We start from the raw sequence: 16,484 nt of genomic DNA, 5'->3' as shown, positions 1-16,484 counted from the left end.
CTATTATTTAAGTATCGTTATTTATTGTTTTATAGCACTGCACCCTGCTTTTACTATTTATTTGGAGGTTTTATATGGTACCTTTTGGTGTTTAGCAGCTTTATTTCTGTATAAGCGCTCGCTTGTTTTTACAGATTATTCTTAAGTGTTAATAATAGTGTTCATGTATACTATGGCTTAGATCAGTGGTTCTCAACCTTTCTAATGCCGCGACCCCTTAATACAGTTCCTCATGTTGTGGTGACCCCCAACCATAAAATTATTTTCATTGCTACTTCATAACTGTAATTTTGCAGTGGGAGGAGTAGTGCCATGTCATTGGTGTCAGTGGAAGGAGTAGTGCCCCATCACTGATGTCAGTGGGATGAATAGTGCCCCGTTGTTGGTATCAGTGGGAGGAATAGTGCCCCGTCGTTGGTATCAGTGGGAGGAATAGTGCCCCGTCACTGATGTCAGTGGGATGAATAGTGCCCCATCGTTGGTGTCAGTGGGAGGAGTAGTGCCCCATCGTTGGTGTCAGTGGGAGGAGTAGTGCCCCATCGTTGGTGTCAGTGGGAGGAGTAGTGCCCCATCGTTGGTGTCAGTGGGAGGAGTAGTGCCCCATCGTTGGTGTCAGTGGGAGGAGTAGTGCCCCATCGTTGGTGTCAGTGGGAGGAGTAGTGCCCCATCGTTGGTGTCAGTGGGAGGAGTAGTGCCCCATCGTTGGTGTCAGTGGGAGGAGTAGTGCCCCATCGTTGGTGTCAGTGGGAGGAGTAGTGCCCCATCGTTGGTGTCAGTGGGAGGAGTAGTGCCCCATCGTTGGTGTCAGTGGGAGGAGTAGTGCCCCATCGTTGGTGTCAGTGGGAGGAGTAGTGCCCCATCGTTGGTGTCAGTGGGAGGAGTAGTGCCCCATCGTTGGTGTCAGTGGGAGGAGTAGTGCCCCATCGTTGGTGTCAGTGGGAGGAGTAGTGCCCCATCGTTGGTGTCAGTGGGAGGAGTAGTGCCCCATCGTTGGTGTCAGTGGGAGGAGTAGTGCCCCATCGTTGGTGTCAGTGGGAGGAGTAGTGCTCCATCACTGGTGTCAGTGGGAGGAATAGTGCCACATCATTGGTGTCAGTGGGAGGAATAGTGCCACATCATTGGTGTCAGTGGGAGGAGTAGTGCCCCATCATTGGTGTCAGTGGGAGGAGTAGTGCCCCATCATTGGTGTCAGTGGGGGGAGTAGTGCCCCATCATTGGTGTCAGTGGGAGGGAGTAGTGCCCCATCATTGGTGTCAGTGGGGGGGAGTAGTGCCCCATCATTGGTGTCAGTGGGGGGAGTAGTGCCCCATCATTGGTGTCAGTGGGGGGAGTAGTGCCCCATCATTGGTGTCAGTGGGGGGAGTAGTGCTCCATCACTGGTGTCAGTGGGGGGAGTAGTGCCCCATCACTGGTGTCAGTGGGAGGAGTAGTGCTCCATCACTGGTGTCAGTGGGAGGAGTAGTGCCACATCATTGGTGTCAGTGGGAGGAATAGTGCCCCATCATTGGTGTCAGTGGGGGGAGTAGTGCCCCATCATTGGTGTCAGTGGGGGGAGTAGTGCCCCATCATTGGTGTCAGTGGGGGGAGTAGTGCCCCATCATTGGTGTCAGTGGGAGGAATAGTGCCCCATCACTGGTGTCAGTGGGGGGAGTAGTGCCCCATCACTGGTGTCAGTGGGAGTAGTGCCCCATCACTGGTGTCAGTGGGAGGAATAGTGCCACATCATTGGTGTCAGTGGGAGGAATAGTGCCCCATCATTGGTGTCAGTGGGAGGAATAGTGCCCCATCATTGGTGTCAGTGTGGTGGAGGGGAGAATAGTGCCCCATCATTGGGGTCAGGGGGGGGGGGGGAAATAGTGTCCCATCGTTGGTGTCAGTGGGGGGAGGAATAGTGCCCCATCATTGGTGTCAGTGGGAGGAATAGTGCCCCATCGTTGATGTCAGTGTGGTGGAGGGGAGAATAGTGCCCCATCATTGGGGTCAGGGGGGGGGGGGAAATAGTGTCCCATCGTTGGTGTCAGTGGGGGGAGGAATAGTGCCCCATCATTGGTGTCAGTGGGAGGAATAGTGCCCCATCGTTGATGTCAGTGTGGTGGAGGGGAGAATAGTGCCCCATCGTTGGGGTCAGGGGGGGGGAGGAATACTGCCCCATCGTTGGTGTCAGTGGGGGGAGGAATACTGCCCCATCGTTGGTGTCAGTGGGGGGAGGAATACTGCCCCATCGTTGGTGTCAGTGGGGGGAGGAATAGTGCCCCATCGTTGGTGTCAGTGGGGGGAGGAATAGTGCCCCATCGTTGGTGTCAGTGGGGGGAGGAATAGTGCCCCATCGTTGGTGTCAGTGGGGGGAGGAATAGTGCCCCATCATTGGGGTCAGGGGGGGGGGGGGAAATAGTGTCCCATCGTTGGTGTCAGTGGGGGGAGGAATAGTGCCCCATCATTGGTGTCAGTGGGAGGAATAGTGCCCCATCGTTGATGTCAGTGTGGTGGAGGGGAGAATAGTGTCCCATCGTTGGTGTCAGTGGGGGGAGGAATAGTGCCCCATCATTGGTGTCAGTGGGAGGAATAGTGCCCCATCGTTGATGTCAGTGTGGTGGAGGGGAGAATAGTGCCCCATCGTTGGGGTCAGGGGGGGGGGGGAAATAGTGCCCCATCGTTGGTGTCAGTGGGGGGAGGAATACTGCCCCATCGTTGGTGTCAGTGGGGGGAGGAATACTGCCCCATCGTTGGTGTCAGTGGGGGGAGGAATACTGCCCCATCGTTGGTGTCAGTGGGGGGAGGAATACTGCCCCATCGTTGGTGTCAGTGGGGGGAGGAATACTGCCCCATCGTTGGTGTCAGTGGGGGGAGGAATACTGCCCCATCGTTGGTGTCAGTGGGGGGAGGAATAGTGCCCCATCGTTGGTGTCAGTGGGGGGAGGAATAGTGCCCCATCGTTGGTGTCAGTGGGGGGAGGAATAGTGCCCCATCGTTGGTGTCAGTGGGGGGAGGAATAGTGCCCCATCGTTGGTGTCAGTGGGGGGAGGAATAGTGCCCCATCGTTGGTGTCAGTGGGGGGAGGAATAGTGCCCCATCGTTGGTGTCAGTGGGGGGAGGAATAGTGCCCCATCGTTGGTGTCAGTGGGGGGAGGAATAGTGCCCCATCGTTGGTGTCAGTGGGGGGAGGAATAGTGCCCCATCGTTGGTGTCAGTGGGGGGAGGAATAGTGCCCCATCGTTGGTGTCAGTGGGGGGAGGAATAGTGCCCCATCGTTGGTGTCAGTGGGGGGAGGAATAGTGCCCCATCGTTGGTGTCAGTGGGGGGGAGGAATACTGCCACATCGTTGGTGTCAGTGGGGGGAGGAATAGTGCCACATCGTTGGTGTCAGTGGGGGGAGGAATAGTGCCCCATCGTTGGTGTCAGTGGGGGGAGGAATAGTGCCCCATCGTTGGTGTCAGTGGGGGGAGGAATAGTGCCCCATCGTTGGTGTCAGTGGGGGGAGGAATAGTGCCCCATCGTTGGTGTCAGTGGGGGGAGGAATAGTGCCCCATCGTTGGTGTCAGTGGGGGGAGGAATAGTGCCCCATCGTTGGTGTCAGTGGGGGGAGGAGTAGTGCCCCATCGTTGGTGTCAGTGGGAGGAGGAATAGTGCCCCATCGTTGGTGTCAGTGGGGGGAGGAATAGTGCCCCATCGTTGGTGTCAGTGGGTGGAGGAGTAGTGCCCCATCGTTGGTGTCAGTGGGAGGAGGAATAGTGCCCCATCGTTGGTATTAGTGACACAAATGATGGAGCACTATTCCTCCCACTGACACCAATGATACTTACCTTGCTGACCCCTGCTCCAGCCTGGGCTCGCTCTCTCACTTACCTGTCAGCTGTCTTCCTTCTCTGGCCGCTCTCCTCTTCACTCGCTCCCTCGGTCTTCTTTGATGTCCGCGCGCTGCCGCTTGGCTCCTCCTCTCCAAGCTCCACCTCCTCGCCGGTGATTGGCCGCCTGTGTGCCTCTCCTGAGCTACAGTTCCGGTGGCCAATCAGCGGCGAGGAGGCGGAGCTGCTGAGCGATCTTGGAGGTGTGGCCGGGTGACAGCAGCGTATCATCCCGCCCACACATCGCCGGAGACTGCAGCGGTGTCTCGGTTCCTAAGACCATCGGAAATATGTGTTTTCCGATGGTCTTAGGCGACCCCTGGGAAATGGTCGTTCGACCCCCAAAGGGGTCGCGACCCCCAGGTTGAGAACCGCTGGCTTAGATGCTTGTTATATTTGAAGATGACTCACAAGCTATTCCGAATCTGTTTTGTCGGATCACTTGCATTAAAAGTAGAAATTGCACTGTAGGCTTTTTTAAAACCAATAATTTAGCACATTGTGTGTCAATGACAGATTACTGTCATTCATATAATAAAGGCATGGCTTTGTTTAGGCACATTTTCAGCAAAACAATATGTGCACTAGTATTGGTGGAATTTTTGTTGTAATTATCATCAGTGAAACAATAACTGATCACTAAGGAGATTCATCTATAAACAGTGAGCTAACAAAACATTTCTTGATGCCCATAGTAATTAAACAGCTTGCAATCGCACTGCAGTACAAAACTGAAAGGACTCATTTTAACTTGCTTTGGACTCAGAAATGCGATTAGGGAGCAGTGCAGGAGCTGCTGCCAGGCATTTAGAAGGCGATACTGCCACCTCCTACATGTTGTTTTTTTTTTGACACTTGAACAAGGTTTTGGGAATTCTGTACTGCAACCACAAGACTAGTATTTGGCTTGTGGTTGCGGCTCCGCTACATTCATTTGAATGGGTTGCATTTGGCGGTACTACTGCTAGCATAGACCTATAATTTTTGCTGTAGTTATGAAGCATCGTACAAGTTCATCGGGCCGTGGGTTATTTTACGGCAGGTGGCAGGATCACAGTAAAACTATGTCTCAACCTCTTATTTTTACCGCCCCTGACTGCAAGTGTACACCAGCCCAAAATGAAGTATTCTCATTGGTTTTTAGAACGGCCTGTGGGCCGAGAGTTATTAATTCTGTTTAGCCACGTTTGCATACGTATTTGCGTTTAGAAGCGTTTTTTTAAGATAACCTCAGGAGACCTTCCAAAATTCCCAGAATGCACTGAAAAACAGTAAAACATTAACTATTTCAGACATTTTGAGAGAAATAGAGAGAGCAGGAGCAGAGAGAGCAGTATGTGTTGAGATGACCTGTCTTTTCTGGTTGTATTCACTATGGATCCCATCATGAGTATAATGCAGCACGTTCTACCATTTTTTCCTTCACACAAAACCTGGAACTGACTGCGCTGGTGTGCTAGGTCCATTTGAATACATGGAAAACGCTTTGCATGCATTTCTGATTATGAAAAAAGGTTTTGGACAGCATTTGGATATGGAACAGTTAAAAAACGCTGCTAAACTCAATTGCTTATAAATGTGCTTAGCCGCGTTTACAAGCGTTTGGCGTTTGAAACGCTTATAAAATCTACTCCTGAACGTTTGGTGTGTTAAAAAAAATGACTGTAAACTCAACTGACTGTAAACGACTGTAAACGACTATGTGTACATGGACACATAGGAAAACATTAGGGAGAGTTCAGGGCTGCTGAAAAAAACGCAGAAAAGCTCCTGAATGTGAGTTTATCAGCTGCAGTGTACATGGAGCCTTATAGCTTATTAGCAGTAGTTCTTTTGTTCTAATAGGGAAAAAAACAGTGAGCGCTAGTCCTGAAAGCGGCTAAGCACTCTAAGCAACCGATATATACTTAAAATAGAATAACATAAAAATAGTGCAGCGCTATGAGTAGTGATAGTAAAACAGATATGAGTCCACTTAAAGTCTTAGTCAATAGAACGTGTCCAGTGACAAGTGAGGATTCAAAGTTGGTGATCCGTGTGGAAACGGCTGAAAAACGCACTCACCAGAACAAAGACACATAAACGCAGTGTGCATCTAGAGCTCATGGATCCTCAATCCAGAAGAGAATAAAGCTGGTCCGGTTACAGGAAAAATGGATCCCTCCTCTTTGGATGCAGCAACAGATCCTCCTCTTCCCAGTTAGGTGTAGGATTCCAAGATCAGGGTTCTGCAAGCAAAAAGCTCCTCAAGGGAGTTTAGGGAAGGACACCCATAGTGTAGTAGATTATAAAAAGCAGCTTTATTAAAGTAAAAGTAGCATCCAATTCAACGTAGGCAAGTATCATCAAGATGTGTCAGCAAGACAAACTAACCCTGACACTCTGAATGATGGCCGCCGGGACTCCACGTGGCTCCGGCGTCGTAGCGTCTCGACGTCCAAGCTCCTCCTTACGCGTTACGTGTGCACGCACATCTTCAGAGGTATGGAACCACCATTGGTGTCAGCGGGAGTAATAGTGTCCCATCATTGGTGTCAGAGGGAGGAATAATGCCCCATCGTTGGTGTCAGTGTTTGTGGAAGAACAGTGTCCCACCCTTGGTGTCAGTGGAAGGAATAGTGCCCCATCGTTGGTGTCAGTGGGAGAAATAGTGTCCCATCATTGGTGTCAGTGGCAGAATAGTGCCCCATAGTTGGTGCCAGTGTTTGTGAAAGAACAGTGTCCCATCATTGGTGTCAGTGGGAGGAATAGTGCCCCATCATTGGTGTCAGTGGGAGGAATAGTGTCCCATCGTTGGTGTCATTGGGAGAAATAGTGTCCCATCATTGGTGTCAGTGGCAGAATAATGCCCCATCATTGGTGTCAGTGGGAGGAATAATGCCCCATCGTTGGTGTCAGTGGGAGGAATAGTGTTCCATCATTGGTGTCAGTGGGAGGAATAATGCCCCATCGTTGGTGTCAGTGGCAGAATAGTGCCCCATTGTTGGTGCCAGTGTTTGTGAAAGAACAGTGTCCCATCATTGGTGTCAGTGGGAGAAATAATGCCCCATCGTTGGTGTCAGTGGGAGGTGTAGTGCCCCATTGATGTCAGAAACAGGAGTTGTGCCCCATTCATGGTGTCATTGAGAGGCATAGGACTCCAAGGGCTAGATAAAGGCAAGCAAAGGGCCATATCTGGCCCCTGGGCCACAGTTTGGAGACCACTGAGCTAGAGCAAAGAATACTGGAGCTAAAGAGGGGCAGTCAGTGAGATCCCCAAACTATCTAATCAAACCTCCTCCAAAAAATAAATCCTATTGAGGAAACTGCTGTGCTCTAGTTCTTGTGGGATCATCTATCTAATTAAATGGTAAACTTCCCGGCAAAAGATGAGATAGTGAAGCCCCTCCCCGTCTCCGCCTCCTTCCTGCCATTTGTAGTAAGAAGAGCCTGTAGCGTTTTGCCAGGACTCTACTAAAATGGCGTCTCCGTGGAACAGAGCGATCTTCCAGCGTTGACATCGTTGCTATGCCGCCAGGGAGCGCCAAGCATAACAACTCACGCTGGAGACCGGTGCTGATGTGAAATGTGCCCGCCGTGTACAAGAACAGAAAGAAACGTTCCTCTTGCGGGCAGGTATTGTGTGCGGTAAGCGGTGCTGTCAGTGCGGGAGAGATGACACAGTCTATAGTTGTACAAGGTGAGGAATAATGGAGATACTGGAGGTGATGAATGGCTGCTTTACTTTTTCTTTTCTGCTGGTGCCATTCTAAAAGTTTGCTCCCTCTTCTAACTTGATAAGTGGCACGTCCGTGCTATGGAGGAGTTCTGTAAGTGGGGATGGACCTGATATTTGCTGCAACCTTTCTCAAGCTTTTTTCTACATTGAGGAGCCATTAAAAAACCCTTCATGTGTCAGGGACACGAGTGAGAGGGTCAGGGGAAGAATGTTCCTCATATTTGTAGTCATTGGGAAGAATCCCGCCATTGCAGCTAAAGAGAACATAGTTGTTGTCAGAGGTAACTTATCTGAGAGGCACACATCAATCATTGCTTAACCCCTTGCCTACCGGGCACTTATACCCCCTTCTTTACCAGGCCAAATTTCAGCTTTCAGCGCTGTTGCACTTTGACAATTGCGCGGTCATGCAACATTGTACCCATATGAAAATGTTATCATTTTTTTTCTCACAAATAGAGCTTTCTTTAGGTGGTATTTAATCGCCGCTGGGCACTTTACTTTTTGTGCTATAAACAAAAAAAGTGCAAAAAATTTGAAAAAAAAAAGTTTCTTTGTTTCTATTATAAAATTTTTCAGACAGGTAATTTTTCTCCTTCACTGATGTGCGTTGATGAGGCAGCACTGATGGGCACTAATAGGTGGCACTGATAGGTAGCACTAATGAGGTGGCACGGATAGGTGGCACTGACTGGAATCAATGCTGGGCACTGACTGGCGCAACTGCTAGGCATTGACTGGTGCAATTGCTGGGCACTGACTGGCACAACTGCTGGGCACTGACTGGTGGCACTGACTGGCAGCACTGCTGGGCTGCACTGTTGGGCACAGGTAGGTGGGCACAGGTGGGTGGCACTGCTGGGCACAGGTAGGTGGCATTTCTGGGTACAGGTGTGTGGCACTGCTGGGTGGCGCAGGTGGGTGCACTGCTATCAACAGGTGGGTGCACTGCTGGGCACAGATGACGGAACTGGTGGGTGGCACTGCTGGGCACCGATTATCAGGGCACTGATCATCAGTGCCGATCCCTGCTCTGACAACTGCCGGTTCTCGGCAAGTACTTTCCTCACGCTCTGTGTCATTGGACACGGCTGACCACGTGGTAAAAGGCCGCTGTGATTGGCCTTTTACCACATCACGTGATCAGTTGTGTCCGTAGGACAGAGCGATCACGGAGATCACCAGGTGCCCACCCCCGGGGGCGCGCAGGAGAGCGCGTTCTGGGAGGACGTCATATGACACCCTCCCAGAACTTGCCGGCCGCAGTGTAGCCGTCATTCGGGAATCTGCAGTTGGCAAGTAGTTAACCACTTGTCCTTCCTGACCAGGACATATTTTGCGTTACGGCGCTGCGTTACTTTGACAGTTGCACGGTCATGCAACGATGCACCCAAATGAAATTTATGTCCTTTTTTCCCCACAAATAGAGCTTTCTTTCGGTGGTATTTGATCGCCTGTCTGTTTTTTCTTTTTTGCACTATAAATAAAAAAAGACTGACCGTTTTGAGAAAAACAACATTTTTGACTTTTTGCTATTAAACATGTCCAGTAAAAAAAGTATAAAAATAAAATTTCGTTATAAATTTAGGCCAAAATGTATTGTGTTGTCTTTGCTAAAAAAAATCCTAATAGGTGTAAATTAATTGGTTTATGTGAAAGTTGTAGCTTTGTTTTCTTTCTTCATTTTCCAAAAATTTGTTGCAACAAACAAGATCTGTAAAATGCTTTTCATACATCTTATCAAGTTCCTTGGGGTGTCTACTTTCCAAAAAGGGGTCATTTGGGGGGTGTTTGTACTATCCTGGTATTTGGGGGGCCTCCGAAACTGTGATAGGTAGTCAGGAAGTGTAATGAGGAAATAAAGCCCTTTAACCGCTAGCCTACAGGGCACTTAAACCCCCTTCCTGCCCAAGCCAATTTTCAGCGCTGTCAAACTTTGAATGACAATTGCGCGGTCATGCAACAGTGTACCCATATGAAATTTTTATAATTTTTTTGAGACAGAGCTTTCTTTCGGTGGTATTTAATCACCTCTGGGTTTTTTATTTTTTGCTAAACAAACCAAAAACAACAAAATTTAGAAAAAAAAGTTTTTTCTTTGTTTTTGTTATATAAAATTTTGTAAATAAGAGGTTTCTCTCCTTCACTGATGTGCGCTAATGAGGCTGCAGTGATGGACACTGATAGGCTGCAGTGATTAGGAGGCATTGGTAGGTGGCACTGATGGGCATTGACAGGCATCCCTGGGCACTGAAAGGCAACGCTCATATATGACACTGGCGGCACTGACGGGCACTGATATGTGGCTTTGATGTGCACTGGTAGGCACTGATATGTGGCATTGATGAGGCACTCATGGGCACTGGCAGGTGGTATTGATGAGCACTGACAGCTGGCATTGATGGACACTGATAGGTGGCACTGCTGGGGCTACACTGATCATCAGGGCACACTGATCATTCGTGCTCTGATGATCAGTGTACATGTCCCCTCTGAGGGATGCTGATTACCAGCTGTCCTCTCCTCTCAAGCTGTCAGCGTGACAGCTCGTGAGGCGAGAAATACCAATAACCGGCGTTTCCCAATTTACATGCGATCAGCTGTGATTGGACACAGCTGTTCACATAACCGAGCCGACATCTTCGGTTCTTTCCGTTGATCAGTAATCCGCTGTGTCCTAGGGACACAGCGCGCCACCGATCGCCGCACTGCGTGACCCTTGATCCGCGCATGCGCGGTTAGAGTGGGAGGACATCATATGACGTCCTCCCAGAACGAGAGAACCGCCTTGCGCCTGTCTTTACTTTATATGGCAGGCGGGAGGCGGTTAAAAGCCTGAAGGTGCTTATTGGAGTTTGGGGTCCTGTATGCGTCTAGACTGCCAAATAGTATCTCACATGTGGTACCCCTATACTCGGGAGAAGTAGCAGAATGTATTTTGGGGAGTAATTCCACATATACCCATGGCATGTGTGGGCAATATATCATCTAAGTGACAACTTTGTGTAAAAAATAAATAAATACATTTTTTGCCATTTTCCAAAAACTAAATAAATAAAAAAAAAAATAAATTCTTCTTCTATTGACTCAACATGCCCAGCATTAGAAGCTTATGCCACACATCACTCACTTTTCTAACCACTTGAAGGCCAAGCCTTTTCTGACACTTTTTGTTCACATTAAAATATCTGTATTTTTTGCTAGAAACGAACTTCGAACCCCTAAACATTATGTTTTTTTAAAACAGATGCCATAGAGAATAACATGGTGAGTGTTGCAATTTTTTATGTCACATAGTACTTTTGCGGCGATTTTTCAAAAGCCATTTTTTTAAAAAAAATGCACTTTTTTTTTTATTTTAAGGTACAAAAACATAATATATTGGCCAATTTGTTAAAATATAAAAGATGATGGTATGCTCAGTAAATAGATACCAAACCTGACATGCTTTAAAACTGCACACGCCCCGTGCAACGGCGAAAAACTGCAAACATTTTTAATATCCATAGGCGACGCTTTACAGGAGGTCTAGTGCTAGAATTGCTGCCCTTGATCTGATATTTGCGGCGATAACTCACATGCCACAGCATCTTCTGGATACAAAAGGGCCATGATGATCGCTTCCTGGAATTTTTGGAAGGATCCACTACATCCAGTTGCTTTGTTAATCACAAAACAGTTTTATAGAGCGAATTGAAATAAATAAACACACTTTTTTTACCAGCATCTGGCTTTTTGGGAAACTAAGTATGGCTTCATCATCTGGTCATTAAAGTCCACCTCTCCCATGTTAAGTTTATAGTTGTGGACACAGAGGGGCTTCTCAACAACACCAGCTGCCATGGAAATTTGGATGGTCCTGTCTACGTGAATTAAAGACTGCACAAAAACATCCTCTTTGTCCTTTTACTTCATTGCAAGCAATTCATTGTTTTTCAAGCAGGCTTTTTCCCCCTTTCTAAGACAGGCATTTACAAGCTGTTGGGGGAAGCCCCGGCGATTAGGTCACACGGTGCCACATCTACCAATTCCAAGATTTGTACAAATGTCTAAATAGTGGCATGTAAAAAAAGTTGTCCACGTATAAGTGGTACCCCATATGGAAAAAGAGTGACACCAAGTCCTAAAATATCTTGTCACTGCTCCCCATATACACTGGGCATCCAGGGGGCTCCATGTGACTATCTTTTCCCTCTTAAATCTGAAAATTTCATATATAGTCTGTTGCCCTCTCACAGATCTTATACATTTTGACCGCATATCTGGCACGCTTGCTGGGGAGAAAGTGTTTGAATGCAAGGCGGCCAGAAAAATTAATGAGGGACTCCTCAACGCATATGTTTTGCTGGGGAGTATACATATCTGCAAATTTCTGGTTAAGGTGATTTACTAGGAGCTGAATTTTGTGGAGCCGGTCCTTTTCAGGGTCACCCCAAGAACGACAGTGTAATGTCATTGAAATGCATAAATTGCATTATATTCTCATATCTATGCCTGGCCATGGCAGCAGAGAACATGGGCATATGATGAATCAGGTTTGTGGACCTATACAATCACAATTAATTTGTTTTAGTAATGCCCATGTTGAGAGTTGGGACCAAAAAACTTTAAATTCGAAAGCCGTAATAGGTTTTCATGCAACTGGTCTGGCAAGCTTTGAATTTGGGTTGGCGGTGATAAATTGTTGTGTGTGTGTGTATAAATTTCTTTGATACACAATGAATCCATAAAGATCTTCCGTGAAAAACAGCTCCAAAAAATCAAGGGGAATATTTAAATTTGCTGTTTCCACCTGAATTCCAGGTTGGGCAGTGAATGGGGGAAGTGCGGGTGCTGCAGAATTTGTGGGCTGCCAATCAGGATTTGCAAGCACATCCGGAAGGACTCTATGGGCCTGTATTCAAATTCTTGGTAGTTGCGGGACACTACTTGTGCTAGCCACTGCACCAGCTTGTACTTCACTTATGGGACTCGCCACATCACCAAATGATACTGCAGTGCTGGTATGTATAAGACCAGGATGTACTAGACCGCTGGTGCTCGCCTTTTTTTACCAAAAGATAGAGCGGCACTAGTACTGGTGCTCTGAGAATCATCATGCAATTGTAACACCTCATCAGCCTAGGAACAGGGTTGGGTACGCCTGACCTTAGCAAGGAACTCTACTCCACCGTCTGAGCTATCTGTCAGGGTGCCACTGCTCTCTACAGGTTCATATTCTGAGCCTGATTCTGTTTAGTGAGGTTTCCCCTTCACTTTCCTCTGACATGCTCAGAATCTTGTAGGCCTCTTCACTAGTGTACCTTTCGTTGGACATTTTGGCCACTAAATGTATAGATACCTAGTGCGACTCATGGGGAAAAAAGAGATCTGGCTGTCAGGGACTGCTTGAATCGCTACAAAAAATATTTACCGGTTAGTGCTATCAGAAATAAGGCCTGATCTTGCTAACCCTGCAGTTTTGTGTGCAATGTATCAAGAGACAGTAAAACTGCTATAGGGCGGAGTTTAACTGGTTAAAGGATAAGTTTTGACAAACATATAATAAATGTACGTTGTTTTCCAGGTAAAAAATGTGCATTTATTATTTTTTGTTTGCAGGAGTCTGGAAAGCATTGCACAAGCAATCAGCAGATCTCAGGTGCCATGCAGGTCTCCTGCAGATCTGTCAGTATATCTGCTTGCTCGTACAAGATACACAGAATATAACTGGATACTAACATTTTATAGGTAAAGTTAATCCAGAGAATATCCAAATGCCTCTCGGGGGATCAAGAAGGAATTTTGTGCCCTGCAGGAGCAAATTGGATCATACTTTTCTGGATTTTTTTTCTGCCTTTCTCATGCAGTTCAGTGTGGAGCGATTTGAGTTCATTCATTTTAGCTGAAATCACACTTTACCACACCAAATTCATGCACTACTTTCGCAAACTTGCTGCAACGCGATCCGGTACAGGCAACGCACTATGTTTGGGGTGTAATTAACTTGACGCCCGCTGCTGATCGCAACTGCAATGAGTTTTGAACTCAAGCCTGAAAATATGCATGAAACACGGCTTTCCCGCACCACGAGCCAGCCCTTAGTAAGGTAAATATATTTTGGTAAACTAGTATGCTATTGTCTGTAAAGGCTTAGTATTGTGAAGTGTTCTTGCATGGCAAGACCACTTACTGTTATCTCACATATATATTCTTATTATTATAGCCAAATTTACCACCCTAACTCCTCCCACAGTTTTTACACTACATAGACAGTAATATACAGAAACGTGCGGATTGTTCCCGATTGGTGTGCTATTACTTTGTGGAACGTTTCACTGCATGGTTCACGAAATATTGGCGTTTTTGTGGTGAAATTGGTCCCATAGGAACGAATGGCAGAATGTTCAAAACTAGAGTGAGAGCTGACAAAAGCTAGAGTGTGAGCCGAAAAATCAGGACATGATTTCTAAACTGCCATCACTCCCTCATTTTCAAGCCCACCTACACAAATCTTATATCAAAACGTTCAGCTATCCCTGCTGCCACTAAAAATGTCCAGGGCTAAGCCATAGCCCTGATAGTTTTCACAATATGACCATTTGTTTGCAACTCACTGTTATTTTTAACATTTCAGAGACATACTATGCAAAATGTAGGTCTGGGTCTTGTGATTCTCACAATATAAAGCTCTTCGCTGTAGAATTTATAGTTTTTAAACTACAACCATTTGAAGATGGCAACCACCAGTGAAGTGAGCAAGTTGGAGCAGTTTGTTTTTAACCGCTCTTCTCTGCCCTTGCTGTAGAGTGAGTTGCCATACGCCAGGTGTGTGAGCAGGCAGCAGAGTGACAAAAGCTAGAGTGTGAGTTGTAGACTACTGGTGGAGGCAAGAACACTTCACACAATTTCCCCAGAAATTGTAGCTTTTCTAGTTTATTATGTACTCTTGAAAGATCAGCTTCTCAGTTTCTCAACTCTCTGTTGTTGTAGAGTCTTTTAGGGGCTATGCTATTCAGCCACATGTGACCCTGAGTCACAGAGAGATTGCTGTAAAGACTCCATGTTTGTGCCACTTTCATAATCAGACCATGCATTGAATGAACATGCTGAACTTACGGACATACTTTTAGTTATCGTCATTAGTAAATGGTAAGAAGAGTGCAGTTGCTAAAAGATCTTTGAGTTCCAATTCTGTGGGGGAGATTTGCGAAGGCCTGGTTCACACTAGTGCGGACCGTGCTGTCTGTATTTGCTTGGGCACGGTAGCCCATTCATTTCAATGGGCTGCTGTGCTTGCATCTCCTGCATTAAAAAGATGCATGTACCTTTTTAAAAAACATTCTGCGGTCTGAGCAGCACGATTCCATTGCAGGTGCGGGAACACGTACAATTCCTACACCCGCAACCAGCCCACAGCCTGCAGGCTAGTTTGTAAACCCAGAGATAAACTGGTGCAGCTGTGCATAATCAATCAACTTTTAACTTCAGCTTGTTCAATTAAGCTTTGACAATAAAACCTGGAAGCTGATTGGATACTATGTACAGTTGCACCAGTTTTAGCAAATCTCCCCATCTGTGTGGATTTTAGATATTCCCTAAGTGGGTATCTTCCTATAATCCAAAATAATACTTGTAAAAATGTAGCTTCTTCTCAGACTGAAATATGAAGACAATAAATTGGAAACTGCTTTGAACGTGGGAACATTCTGTCTTACAAAATTATAGCCTAAGCAACAGATCAATTCTGACAATGTTTTAAGATTTGTATTGCTCTTATTTTCTCGTGTAGTTGGGCAGTGTGGAAATCAGATTGGGTGCAGGTTCTGGGACCTTGCATTGAGAGAACATGCTTCCGTCAACAAGGTAAAACAACTTCCTTTTCAGATTTTTTTTTTTTTTTTTTTTTTTTTGTTAAATCCAAGGTGGCACGTACTTTATGTTTAAAGCTCCTTTGGTGACTTGCACTTCAAAATAGTCCTGAGTGGTACCAAATCGGAGAAGGCGTTCTGGAGAAGCAGGTCTGCAGGGACAACATTAATGACAGCTCATCTTCAACTTAGTCCAAAGCAAAGTAAATACTTCACCAAGTGTTCATGTGGCTGCTTATGCTGAGCTGTTTGGCTTAAATGCTGTTTACCTTTTGAAAAAAAAAAATAAATAAAAATAATAATAAATACACATCTTTTTGCAGGTAAAAAAAATGTGCATATATTATTTTTGTATACTCTGCAGCCTATAAATCATTGCACCCACAATCAGCAGAGCACAGGTGCAATGTCAGGATCCTGCAGACTCTGTCAACTGTCTGCTGTACCTCCTATACAGGCAATCAGTCCAGAAGGAATCAATGAGCTACAAGAGAGCTCGCCAGCACCCTTGTAGTTCATTAATTCACAGGAAACTGAATGAATGATGCTGCCGTGTGGGTGCAGCCATGCATTACTGTGCTGTCTTGAATTGTAACAGCGGGTGCGGGGAGAAGGTCCCCTGCCCACTGTCACAATGGGGTATCAGGGCAGGTGCAGGCAGGTAATCTTGGTAACATGGTACACCCTAAATACGGGTGTAACATGTTACCAAAGATGAACTTATCCTTTAAAGTATGTTTCTGCTCATGGTCAATGCTGTGAATACATGCTGAGGTTAAGACGTTAAAGTGAGCCTGTGATAGCTTAAAAATGTAAAAGTGTCACAAGGGTAACTCTCATGCCAGTATTCACTCCAGGGATGTTGGCCTCAACAGCCCAGGCTCCTGCACACCTCCAAAGCATACAATTTGATGAGCTGGAGTCCGACTATGATCCATCACAATGCTTTAGTCAATAAAAGACGAGGAAGCTGGTGCATTCTATCAAACTCAGCAAAGTGCTAATGCATTTTAACCAAAGCCTTAATTATAGTGGAACTAACCTTAGCATTTAAAAAATCGGGAGGAGGCAGCT

General features: G+C 46.6%; 1 protein-coding gene across 2 annotated transcripts in view; it reads left to right on the top strand.

Annotated features, from left to right (window-relative positions):
- The first annotated feature begins 7,316 nt into the window (after positions 1-7,316).
- The window catches only part of LOC149457565 (tubulin epsilon chain-like), a 46,235-nt gene continuing 37,067 nt past the window's right edge, over positions 7,317-16,484 (top strand). Inside the window, exons 1-2 of one of the 2 annotated variants that reach the window (XM_089683553.1) lie at positions 7,317-7,521; positions 15,332-15,405. In XM_089683553.1, the coding sequence (XP_089539679.1) occupies positions 15,389-15,405 (17 nt within the window). In that variant the 5' untranslated portion in view covers positions 7,317-7,521; positions 15,332-15,388. Of the gene's footprint in view, positions 7,522-14,224; positions 15,406-16,484 lie in introns of those variants that run through there. The other variant, XM_089683554.1, reaches the window with a different exon arrangement.

Source organism: Staurois parvus, unplaced genomic scaffold (genome assembly GCF_062004578.1).
Source record: "Staurois parvus isolate SC_StPar_1 unplaced genomic scaffold, SC_StPar_1.0 ptg000314l, whole genome shotgun sequence".
NCBI classification, from domain to species: Eukaryota; Metazoa; Chordata; class Amphibia; order Anura; family Ranidae; genus Staurois; species Staurois parvus.
The sequence above is the reverse complement of the archived record's forward strand: the minus strand, read 5'-3'. Positions and strand labels throughout refer to the sequence as shown.